The sequence below is a fragment of the Eleutherodactylus coqui genome, chromosome 1 (assembly GCF_035609145.1).
Source record: "Eleutherodactylus coqui strain aEleCoq1 chromosome 1, aEleCoq1.hap1, whole genome shotgun sequence".
NCBI lineage: Eukaryota > Metazoa > Chordata > Amphibia > Anura > Eleutherodactylidae > Eleutherodactylus > Eleutherodactylus coqui.
Window position 1 is genome coordinate 458,150,372 of NC_089837.1, and position 12,508 is coordinate 458,162,879.

A 12,508-nucleotide genomic window follows, 5' to 3' on the forward strand; every position below is an offset into this window, starting at 1 on the left:
GCCTCCGCAAGCGGATTCCGCCTACGGCTACGTGAGCCTGGCGTTATTCAGACCGCTACCTGTAATCCGTAATTTACAAGAAGCCCCGGGAACGTTCGTCTTCCTGCAGTTCCAGGAGCAGCTTGTTGAGCGCCTTCTCTATGAGACCGCTGCACCGCAGCAAGATTACAAAGCCTCACAGCGCCACTTTCTACACCCCATCCCCGCCGCTGTGGTTACGAAATACCCCCCAAAATACATGAGAGGAGGGGGGGGGATACCCGGTTTTCTTGCCCCATGTGCCCAACCCAACCAGCCTCCGTAATTACCCCTGTCTTCGGACATAAAACGCAGTTTATATTATTACCTTTATCTAATATCTAGGGAATGCCAAAAAATGGGGGGTGGGGGGGATTATTTTTAGGAAGTCAAATTTTTTTCCGTATAAGTGGGCAATGGGGCCTGGAATTTATACAGTTCTGCCCTGAAATCCAGCGGGCATTCCCTCCATTATGGGCCTAGCCATGTGTCCTGTAAGTAGATTAGGGCCACAATGGGTATGTTTCTGAACTCGGGACAAACAGGGATACCCATTTTGGGGTGAACGTCTTCATTCCTATGTACACTGTACAAAAAAAACAGTTTTTAAATTGATACAATTGCCAAAAAAATGAAAATCATAATTTTTTCCTTCTGCTTTGCTTAGATTCATTCAAAAACTGTGAAGTCAAAAAAGTCATCATACCCCTAGATAAATTCGTTAGGGGGTCTACTTTTCAAAATAGGGTCACTTGTGGGGGTTCTCCATCGTTTTGGTCACTCAATGGCTCTACAAGTGGGCAATGGGGACTAAATCTCCTTCAAGCAAAATTTCTGTTCCGAAAGCCACCAGTTGCTCCTTTCATTTTGGGCCCCATTGTGCATATAGACGTAATACTAGGTCCACAATGGGTATGTTTCTGAGCACAGGACAAACAGGGGTATCCATTTTGGGGTGCAAGTCTTCATTCATATATGTGCGGTACAAAAAAAACTGCTTTTGAAATGACAGAATTACCAAAAATTGAAAATCGTATTTTTTTTCCTTCGGCTTGGCTTAGATTTATTCAAAAACTGTGAAGTCAAAAAAGTCATCGTACCCCTAGATAAATTCGTTAAGGGGTCTACTTTTCAAAATGGGGTAACTTGTGGGCGTTCTCCATCGTTTTGGTCACTCAAGGGCTCTACAAATGGGCAATGGGGACTAAATCTCCTTCAAGCAAAATTTCTGTTCCGAAAGCCACCGGTTGCTCCTTTCATTTTAAGCCCCATTGTGCATCCAGACATATGATTAGAGCCACAATGGGTATGTTTCTGAGCATGGGAGAAACAGGGGTACCCATTTTGGGGTGCAAGTCTTCATTCATATATGTGCTGTACAAAAAAACTGCTTTTAAAATGACAGAATTACCAAAAAAATGAAAATCGTAATTTTTTTCCTTTGGCTTGGCTTAGATTCATTCAAAAACTGTGAAGTCAAAAAAGTCATCGTACCCCTAGATAAATTCGTTAAGGGGTCTACTTTTCAAAATGGGGTCACTTGTGGGCGTTCTCCATAGTTTTGGTCACTCAATGGCTCTACAAGTGGGCAGTGGGGCCTAAATCTCCTTCAAGCAAAATTTCTGTTCCGAAAGCCACCGGTTGCTCCTTTCATTTTGAGCCCCATTGTGCATCCAAACGTAAGATTAGGGCCACAATTGGTATGTTTCTGAGCACGGGACAAACAGGGGTATCCATTCTGGGGTGCAAATCCTAATTTTCATGTGTACTATAGAAAAAAGTCCTGTCTTTAAAATGACATATTTGCAAAAATATGAAATTTTTGTTTTTCTCTTCTAAATTGCATTGACTCCTGAAAAAAACTGTCGGGTTAAAATACTCATGACACCCCTCAGTGAATACGTTAAAGGGTGTAGTTTTTAAAATGGGGTCACTTGTGGGGGTATCTATCATTTTGACTCCTATGAGCCTTTCCAATCTTGGATTGGTGTAGGAAAACAAAGTGTTCCTCAAAATGCTGAAAAGTAATGTTACATTTGTATGTCTCCTAAATGGTTAAAAAAAAAATGAAAGTTTTTCCAATGCACGCCCAAAATAAAGTAAACGGATGGAAATATAAATCTTAGCAAAAATTTCTATATTATGTTTGCACATATTTGAGATATTGCAGTTGGAAATGTGAAAAAATGACGATTTTTTCAAAATTTTCCCAATTTTGGCGCTTTTAATAAATAAACACAAATTCTATCGGTCTTTTTTTTCCACCTAAATGAAGTACAACATGTGGCGAAAAAACAATGTCAGAATCGCTTGGATATGCAAAACCTTTCTGGTCTTTTTCCATGCTAAAGTGACACGTGTCAGATTTGCAAAATTTGGCCTGGTCATTAAGGCGCAAACAGGCTTGGTCACTAAGGGGTTAAAAGGAGTGTGGAGACCCCAGACCTACCCGCTGACGAGTCCAGCTCAGGGTCGAGGCAAAGATTGAAGTCCCCTCCGAGGATTATTCGGGAGCCAGCGGCGAACCTTGAGAGTTTTTCAATGAGCCGGACACCAAACGACACCTGGAGATGGTTAGGGAAGTAAACATTGGCAATTGTTAGGATTTTGTTATTGAATGATATCTTAAGAAAAATGTATCGCCCTTCCGTGTCAGTTTCAGTCGATATAATTTGATGTGGGAATTGTTTATGGAAAGCAATTGAGGTCCCGCACGATCTTTTCTCGGGATGTGGACTATGGTACCATACGTTATAAAATTTTGAAGTGCAGTTAGGAATACTGCCCATGAGGAAGTGGGTCTCCGGAAACATACCGATCATATCCTTTTGTTTATGGAAGTGATGGAGAATCTGGCCTCTCTTGGCTGGCATATTTAGGCCCCTGGCATTGTAGGAGCAAAAAGTCAGATTGTCCATATTTGTCTGTTTGAGGTAGCAATTGCCGGGGGCCATGTGGATGGGAGAAGGATGTGGAGGGAGGGAGGAGTGGAGAGAGATAGAAAGAACACGTACAATGAAGGTAAGAAGAATAGGGAGTGAAGAACGGAAGAGAAGAAGAATAAGATAAGAAAAGGAATAGCAGAGAAAGACATAACAAAGTGTCCTGAGCTATTCCAGAGTTGTTCTAGGCTGACACTGGTCGAGCACCAGGTAACGGACCACACTGAGTGTCGTCCCGCCTAAATGGAAGCGAAGAAGGAAGCGGCAGGGTAGGTGCCCCCACCGATCCCCACGGATAGTAAAGGAATCCCAAAAGGATTGTAAACTTAGACTTAAAGGCCTGAGCGTTTTCTATACAGAAGATGGTTATTAGTCAGAGGAGGAGGAGATTAATTGTGAGAAAAGGAGGAACAGAGAAGAATCTCTGGTAAGGGATCCCCCGAATCTTTAGAGACGAGCGGGGAGATACTCGGCTAAGGCACTACTCGCTCGAGTAATGTGCCTTAGCGAGTATACTCGATCATCTCTAATGGCGAATGAGCCAATGATGATATTTGCATTATATGAACGATAAGCGAACCAATTATTGGTCCTCGTGTAATTGTTGGGTGCGTTTACACTGAACGATTATCACCCAAGCACGAACGATCCAGCGTTTTACACGCAGATGCCAGGTGTTTTTCATTCAAAAACTCCTCGCATCACTTCTGTGAAATTGCGATCTTCAGGCGTGTGATTTCAATAGGAAACATCACAGCGCACGGTATGCGATTGCCATGCAATGCCTTTTGAGGGCCCACTCGAAACAATGGGTGAGGCGCTCCGAGGGAGTGCCAAGAGACGGGACATGCTGTGAATTGCTATGTGAATAAGCCCATGCAAAATTATGGAGTTCATATTCGAGCGAGTTTTGTGTGTGTCACAACTCATAAAATTAGAGCATGATTTTCCCCCGTGTGAATAAGCCTGGTCTCTTTACTCTGATCGGAGGCGGGTGACCATAAAGATCTCCGGCACGCCCCACCGCCATTCAGTGAGCAATTATTGCTTCAGTGTGAATGCTCAGGAGCGATAGGACGGCGGTCGGGAGTGAATGGGTTCTTTTCCCGTGTGACTCCCGTCCATATCTGAACTAGACAGAACCAGCATAGGAATATCACCCATTTAAATACACACTCCTAGGTCGGCGTCACACGGGCGTCAACGTTTTTGCGCCATGTATTTCTGCAACAGGTGTTGCGTATTTCTACGTGTTTCACTAAACTTTTTGTACATGCAAAAAATGTGCTAACAAAATACATGCGCAAAATACGCTAATGTGACCGATCCCAATGAGATAAATGGGTTTTATTCAGTGTATTGTGTGCGCAAATTTCTTGTGTGCAATATGCTGCACAAATACGTTCGTGTGAATTCGGCCTAAGGCCGGCTTCACACAGGCGATAACGTCGCGCCAGATTTGTGCGTTGCAAGACATACAAATATGAACCCAATTCTTTTGAGCGATGTTACCCCGCATGGCACTGCGATGCAATGCGACACGGGAGATAAATGTTCTATCTTGCTGCGTGCTCTCTCTTCGCAGCGGCCATTATTTTCAATGGGGCCGAGTCGGCTCCGTTGAAAGCAATGGGAGAAACTCACCTCATTGCAATGATTGAACTCTGAGGTGAAAATCTGCACCAAAATCCGTATATGTATGGATTTCCTTGCAGATCTACTGTATGATCATACCCTAACTGGCGCAAAAATAAAACCTGGCGCAGTTAGCCAATCAGATCCAATTGGTTGCTATGGACAACAGTTCCAATTCCCCTTTTGCACAAGCTGTAATGCACCTTCCCCGCAGCACCTAGACTATACATGATACTGTAAGACGACTGCAGATGATATGCAGGGCAGGTGTACAATACAACCAGCTGCTGCACAGGAAAACCAATAGCACTGCCTCTAGTAAGATGGTGTCTCCGAGCAGCCGGGTTGCCAGTGCGCATGCGTCCCTGCACCGGAAGTAATAGGAGAAAGCTTCCGGAGTAGCGGGAGAAGTGGGAAAAGAGGCTGGAAGCCGCGGCCGGACAGGTACAATAATAGTAGTCCCCGTCTTGTAATGCGCTGGGCCTGGGGGGAGTGCGGCCCGGTATCCGCTGCCTCCTCACAGGCGCTGAGGAGGAGAGAGCGGTAACCGCGCCGCCTGTATGGAGGGGGCGGGACGCCATTGCTGAGTGCATCCATATACAATAGGCTGCAGGGAGCACTCGTGTGGTTATAGCATATACCGGCAGCCCTGTGTGTACATGGGGGGATGTGGGGACTGTAGAGGTCTCCCACATCACAGCCCTCCATTCCACCTCCTTGTGTGCTGGCCGCGATCGCAAAACCGTGCGCAATTGTTACTTCGTGCAGAGTCACATGGAAAAGAACGCGGAACGTTCAGCGCAACAATGTCTAAAGTAGATTGTGTGTGTGTGTAATATAAATATATATATATATATTATAAGAATCGGACTTTCCCCGTAAAGACGCGCCGGGCACGCTTCCCCCACCGCCAACGGTTTTGGACAGACATATTAATTTTCTATCCTCGGATGACGGACTCTTGCGCTCACTTCATATGCTGCATGCGTTCTCACGGCCATTACTGTCAGGTGACCCTGCGAGTAATGGCCATAAAAACGCATGTAGCCCAGCGGCTGGAGGTTGCGCCGCCTCCGGCAAACAGGGAGTCATTAATGAATTACCGACTGCCTGTGTAAACTGAACGTTGCGGCGGCGGGCCGGCGATGATTTTATGCTCTGCACCAAAGATCTGATTGGCGATTTATGGCTGGTCGGTCTTTCGCCGCATGCGGTCATACCCGCGTATGGCTGCTCTCACATCTGCGGCGGGGGCCGTCTGCCTGCTCCCTTCAGGGAGCAGAAAAGGGGAATCTCCTTGCCGAACGCATGTGACCTGTTATGGAGCCGGACAGCGCCGGATGGAGATCATTGACTATAAAGGGGCTGTTCCGTTTCCACCCACTTGCCCGACATATTCTCATAAGGAACAGCACTGCGTGCTGCGCTACTTCTGATGTTTTGGGCCAGATCTACGACGGAACCTCTGAACGGCCTTAAAGGGGTTGGCTGTTTGTGATTTTGGGGAAAAGTGTTTTATTTTTTATTTATTTTTCTCACCTGGTAAATAACTTTCTCCGTTTCTCAGGTAACTGTGTGTTTAGCTGCGGTCGGACGAAGTGTAGTGGATCAGATTACGTGTTGCTTCACAGTCGCAGCTCTTGTTTGGTAGCGAGGTTGATTGATTTCTCAGAGGAGCTTCCTTTTTCATTTAAAAAGCTCATATCTTATCAAAAAGTACATATAGATAATGGGGAGAGGGGGGGGGGGGGGGGACGGACATGACCCTGCCACAGCCGGTCATCAAAAAAGGAAATTCTTTTCTTGTTAGATACCATCTAGAACTGTAACCTAAAGCCCCCTCTGTAGACGTCACGTCATACGGTATCCGGGGGAACTCCCAACAGCTTCCAGAACCATCCGTGGTACTTTTTTGGAGATACTGCTACTTAAGGCCAAATTCACAAGGCCATGTATGAATTTTGAGCCCAACATGTAGTGGACAGCACTAGACACCTGTGCTCTGACCGCTTAATGTCCTCTTCTCGGTCAGGAAATCAGGCAAAAAAAAGGGGCGTAACGGCGTTCTTCACATGGACGTGTGAATATCTGCATAGGTCATTATGGGATCCTGGGCTGTCCATGGATGCACGGCCAAAAGTAGCGCCATGTGAACAGACCCTAAGTGACACTAACACGATTTAGGTATAGCAAAGGGATCCAAGAGCTTCACGGAGTACCAGAACCGTTGTCCCTTAGAAAACCAGGAGAAAAAGGTCCTTCCACCCGCTCTTTGCTAAAGGTCCTTTTGAGCCAGGTGACTAACACTGATCAGTGATATTGGTGCTTGTTTATATGGCCTTCACACGGGCTAATGCACACACTGTGAAGGGCGAGCAAGCGTTAATACTCCTCACTGTCGGCAGTGTGTCCCCTTTACATGAGATGTACCGCCAACAGCTTTTTTTGTTTTGTGCCACATAAAGCATGCAATCATCCACAAACAAGTGTTCAGTCCTTTTGCAGCTCATCACTGGCCCCTTCATGTGATCAGGTAGACTAACGTACGTTCGTGATCATCAGCCTGTGCAAAAGGCCCTTAAATGCCATCCTCTATACCTGATGAAGGCCCTTATTCAGGGTCGAAACACATTCTGCTTTATTACTGATAAAGCATCCCTGATCACCACCATCACTTTGGAGGTTTCCTATTGCTTCTAACGATCGACAAGCAATACCAATAGAAGTCTTTTGAAGGCGCTGTCTAATACTTATACTGTCTTAGGGCTCATTCATAGGGGTGCATGCGACTTGGATGCGTAAAGTGTTTGTTCTCAGAGAAACCAAGTAATCTTGTAGATATACCTTTTAATGGCTAACAAAAATACATGATGATATAGCAAACCGACTCCGGGTTCTTCCTCAGGCATAATGAAACAGATCTAAAGATGTATGTATTAGAGATGAGCGAGTATACTCGCTAAGGCTAACTACTCGAGCGAGTGGTGCCTTAGCCGAGTATCTGCCCGCTCGTGTCTGAAGATTCGGGGGCCGGCGGGAGAGATCGGGGTTTTTAATACACACAAAAACCTGCAAGACCCAATTGATGTCACTTTTTCTTCCACTGCCTCCTGGCAACATGCTTAAAAAACCCCAAACGCAGCGGATATGCATGTAACATCCGTTTTCACCGCGGTTTTTACACTCCCATACAGTTATTTTGACGTAAATTTGGGCATGATGCATTTTTTGTTTGTGAGTAAAATCCACACTTCTTAATTCACCAACATAATTTAATGAGTCCGTTACCATTTAATTGGCTAAAAAGAAATAAATAAAAAATGGTTCCTGCAGTTTTCATAGCCTAAAATGCGTAAAACGCTGCGGGTTTTATGCATATGCCTGTGGGCATGAGCCCTCAGGACTGCTGGCAGCGAAGAAAAATAGGCTGGTTGCTGGGCAGATAATGCCTAATACTGTTACTGGGCAGGTTAACCATTTAGTGCGATTAACCCTTGCACCTGAAGTCCATCCATTGCAACCCTCTATACCAAAAAAGAATAAATAAGAGCGGAAAAAATTGGGAGAGAGGAAAATACATACAAATTTATAAATCTCTAGTAAATTAGGAGACACATTATAATCCAAAAAGAATCTAGATAAAGGCCCATTTACACGGAGCGATGATCGCTCAAACGACAGCTTGAGTGACAGCTTTGAGCTACTCGGCTACTTAATAGCTATTTAGCGTGCAAATGAAGCCTTTGGCTGAATACAGTTAATAGCCAAGGGCTCTTATCTGCTTTCAGTTCCTTTGTTCTCCAATGTGAAACAATGCTATCAGCACTCCCTGTGGAGAAGTATTGATAAGGCTGAATAACGATTTTTAGTTTGGCCTGAATTTAATAATCAGCTAGCAGTGCACGATGGCCGCGCATTTAGACGCAACGATTATCGCATTTTAGAGATTTTTGAGCGATCATCGCTCCATGTAAATGGACCTTATTGTATATATAAAAATACCCTATAATTAAAAATTACTTATTAAAAGCAAAAAAATCAATATCCCGATCAAAACCCTTTTGGTTTTATGCGAGTGCGGCATCATTAGAACAGGCTTTTGCACACTGACCAGCAGGGTTACTTTTGATCACTACTCGCTTCTTTTACCTGTTTGTGCACTGAGCTGCCATTGACCTAAAAAAAAGTATGTTTTGCCGTCTTTCTCAGATGTACCTTTTATACTTTATTTCAGAAGTGTTATGAACGGGTCGTGGTGAGAGACTCCAGGAGAGACACTGCATCCTGCACAGAACATTGCTGAGTGACTCAAGATGGCTCATTTACACAGAAACCCGGTTAGTGCCCACTTTGTCCTTATGTAGTCCAGTGGATGACGCGGTATACGAGTGCCGTTACTAAACAACGGTGGGTTTGCCAGTTTGCACTGAAAGCATTATGGGCATGCTCTAACTCAATGGCTGCAAGTGACCCCTGATGAAATGAGTACCACCTCCCCAGAAGTCAACCCCCTACAACAACCAGATGTCTGTGATTGATTTGCAACTACATTATGGTCTGTTTAGTAATTCTTTAATGGATGGTGTCATGTAATGTAGGCATAATGTGTTAAACTTCTAAATATGTTGCTGGAGAAAAGTAGTACAATCTGCCTTTTGGTTAGTTTTGTTTTTGCACCAAGCGCAAAAAATTGCATGTTAAAGCATGTCTTGAGTTTTTAGCACGTTTTCTTAAATACACCAGGTTCTTCTTACCCTGTTTGATGTCAAGTTCTTATTTTTCAGGTGTTTTTTGCTGTTTTCAATTTACTTTCAGGGAGGGGGCTTGCTAGCATTCTGCCAGTACTTCACTGTCCTGACTTCCTTTCCCTCACTTTTCATGCAGCATTGCTCTGTTTTCCCAGTATGATTTGGCCTTTATAGACATTCTGGTCCTATAGTTAATAAACTCACTATAATGTGTGAACATACCCACACACTGCAATGGCAGGGGTGGCAGAGACTGTGGAAATCGCCATCACAGTGTATGCAGATCTGTCAGCCTGCTGCCTGTAAAGACAGCCCTTCCCCTGTTACTATGAAAACATCCTTGTTACTATATAAGCTCTGTACCTAGAGATGAGCGAGCGTACTCGGATAAGCACTACTCGCTCGAGTAATTGGCTTTATCCGAGTATCGCTGTGCTCGGGGCTAAAGATTCGGGTGCTGTTGCGGCTGACAGGTGAGTCGCAGGGGAGAGCGGGCGGGAGAGAAGGAGAGAAAGATCTTACCTCCGTTCCTCCCCGCTCTCCCCTGCAGCTCCCCGCTCCGTGCCGGCACCCGAATCTTTAGCCCCGAGCACAGCGATACTCGGATAAAGCCAATTACTCGAGCGAGTAGTGCTTATCCGAGTACGCTCGCTCATCTCTATCTGTACCTAACAGAGTGGGTTACAGAGAAGCTGGCAGGGAGACCCCTAGTGGCAGCTAGTTCAAACATGACTTACAGTGGTAAAGCAACAACATTTTTAATGCACGCATATTACAGAAACTATGAGAATAACACCACCGAGTAGTTGAGCATGAGTTACCTGTAAAGTTGGTGCCCCTTTAACTTTATTCTACGGGTCAGTATGATTATGGTGATAACAAATTTCCACAAATGGACCCCAAATTTGTTTAGTTTTACTACTTTTAAAAATTGTAAAATGATTTAACGTATTTTTTCTATAGAGCGATGTAAGGAATAGCACCCGGCGTGTTCAGTCCTGCAGTCATGGTGTTTTATTTTTCCATTCAGCATCGTCTGCTTGGTTGTGAAGGAATATCTGGATTGAGTCTCCTCCATTCAGCGGCAGGCAAGAAGTTGGGACTGCTGAGTGCCAGCCTGTCCCGTACAGTAGGAAGCGATGAAGGAGAAGATGACGACGATGTAGAGGAGATAACAGAAATATCGGACACGGAGGATACACCGGTATGATTTTATTATTGCAATCAATCAAAAAGAAGATCAGCCTTTAACGAACTTAATAGAACCACAGTGCTTAATCAGTCTGCATAAACATGTATCATCTTATTTAGTATGTATTAATGAATTAGCTTTCCCATGTTTTTTGGGCTACCTTCCTACCCTATCCTGGCAATGTAGCCATATATCTTACAAATACATTTATCACGGTGTCGGTGCTCTTCCCCAGTCACCTTCTGGTCTTGTACCATACATACTGACATTGGTGAAGATTTTAAAAAAATCTCATTCAGAGTATAGTTGGAGTAGCTGACCAAAGCAGACCGTATGCTTCCATTATATGGAAGGTGTCTTGGAAATGAGTTGCAGTCTCACGGATCAACAAATCCTCCAAACTTCTCCTGCACAACTGTTAAGAATGTGTTGTACTTTCCTACCTATAGGCCGGTCTCACACGAATGGATTTGAATTGTGGATTCCGCAATCGCTATGCGCACATATGATACACGGCCAAGCAAATGCATTGACTTTCGCTCACACTTGCGGGTAGGAATTGCGAATTCTGCGAGTGTAAGAAAAATCACAGCATGCCCTATTTTACTGCGGATTCCGCGCATATGAACCCCATTGATCTCTATGGACGCATTTGAAACCTAGTGCATATGCAATTAACATTGCGTATGCACAGCGTTTCATCTTAACGTTTAGATCTTAATGGGGCTCATACGTGCGGAATCCCCAGTAGAATAGACCAATCCATATGGACGCAGATTCGTACACACACTGCTTGGAGACCAGATAACAAATGGTATAAAGAAAGCAGGAATTTGTGGGCAGACGATGCAGGACAGTCTGGGGAGCAATACACCATCTAACCTGCTGTCTGCAACCTCTGCCTATTCTTATGGGCTCTTCCTTTCCTCCACAATAATAATTTTTTAAATGTTTTTTTTGGTTAATACTAGAGTCATACCTCTACTTTCGTCAGCTTCATCTTTCGCTGGTTTCCAGTTTCGACAATTCTTCAGTGCAGAATCTTGCCTCTTCTTTCGTCGTTTGCTTCTAGTTTCGCCGCTGGCCCACGTGACCTCGCTGCTGACGTCACAGCCATTCATGGATTGCTCCAATCACAGCCATCCCTCTCCTACTACATTCTCTAGCATTTTTAGCGCAGCTGAAGCTAGCCACACAGACTATGCTTGGTGAGCATGTGCAGTTCCTACTTCAGATGGTGGGACTGCGCATGCTCCGGAATGCTGTCAGTTTCCGCTTCCGTCCGACAGTCCTCCTGAAAATATTCAACCTGCAAATGACAAACTGGGGACAGGATCGGAAGATCACAGCGTGGATACGAGATTGGCGTAAGAGGCCGAAGAGCTGGTAGCCAGGTCAGGTGACGGACTCTAGGAGTAGCAGATTGGCACAAAATAGTTGCAGTAAGCTTTATTGAGGAGTTTGTGAGCCTTGTTAAGTTTGAAGGGATAGAATTAGAAAAGTTCTAAAATACCGTTTTGAAGAAATATATATATATATATATATATATATATATATGCATAGCCTAGGTGAACTTAAGAAACTTTGTGTAACTTATTAGACAACAATGGCCTCATTCTCCACTTTTGAGCCAATTCTCCTCCCCTATGTGTTCAGTTGATTATTCACCCTGTAAATCCATCTTGAGGTCGATCTGTTCACTGAAGGACAAAGTTACTTTTGACGATAGAAAACTATAAGGATGGAGCAGCTGGAGAGAGAGGCACAGACACATTGCTGCTGAAGGCTCTAGAAAGTGTCTTACTATCTCAACCCAGTGCTGGATTTATATCTAAACTGTGTAGTACTGCTGTATTATGTCTTCCATGACGTTGACAATTCAGTATGTGCTGCAGAGAGGTAGATATATAATCTCACTCTTCTTTATGTACTATTTTAAGAAAAGTTATTGCCACTTTCAACCCCGCATTGAT

General features: G+C 44.4%; 1 protein-coding gene across 2 annotated transcripts in view; it reads left to right on the plus strand.

The window, feature by feature from the left end:
• The first annotated feature begins 4,977 nt into the window (after positions 1–4,977).
• The window catches only part of ZNF740 (zinc finger protein 740), a 28,323-nt gene continuing 20,792 nt past the window's right edge, over positions 4,978–12,508 (plus strand). For both annotated transcript variants that reach the window (XM_066584223.1, XM_066584224.1), the window contains exons 1-3: positions 4,978–5,039; positions 8,830–8,932; positions 10,374–10,547. In XM_066584223.1, coding sequence (XP_066440320.1) covers positions 8,909–8,932; positions 10,374–10,547 — 198 coding nt within the window. In that variant the 5' untranslated portion in view covers positions 4,978–5,039; positions 8,830–8,908. The remainder of the gene's footprint in view (positions 5,040–8,829; positions 8,933–10,373; positions 10,548–12,508) is intronic.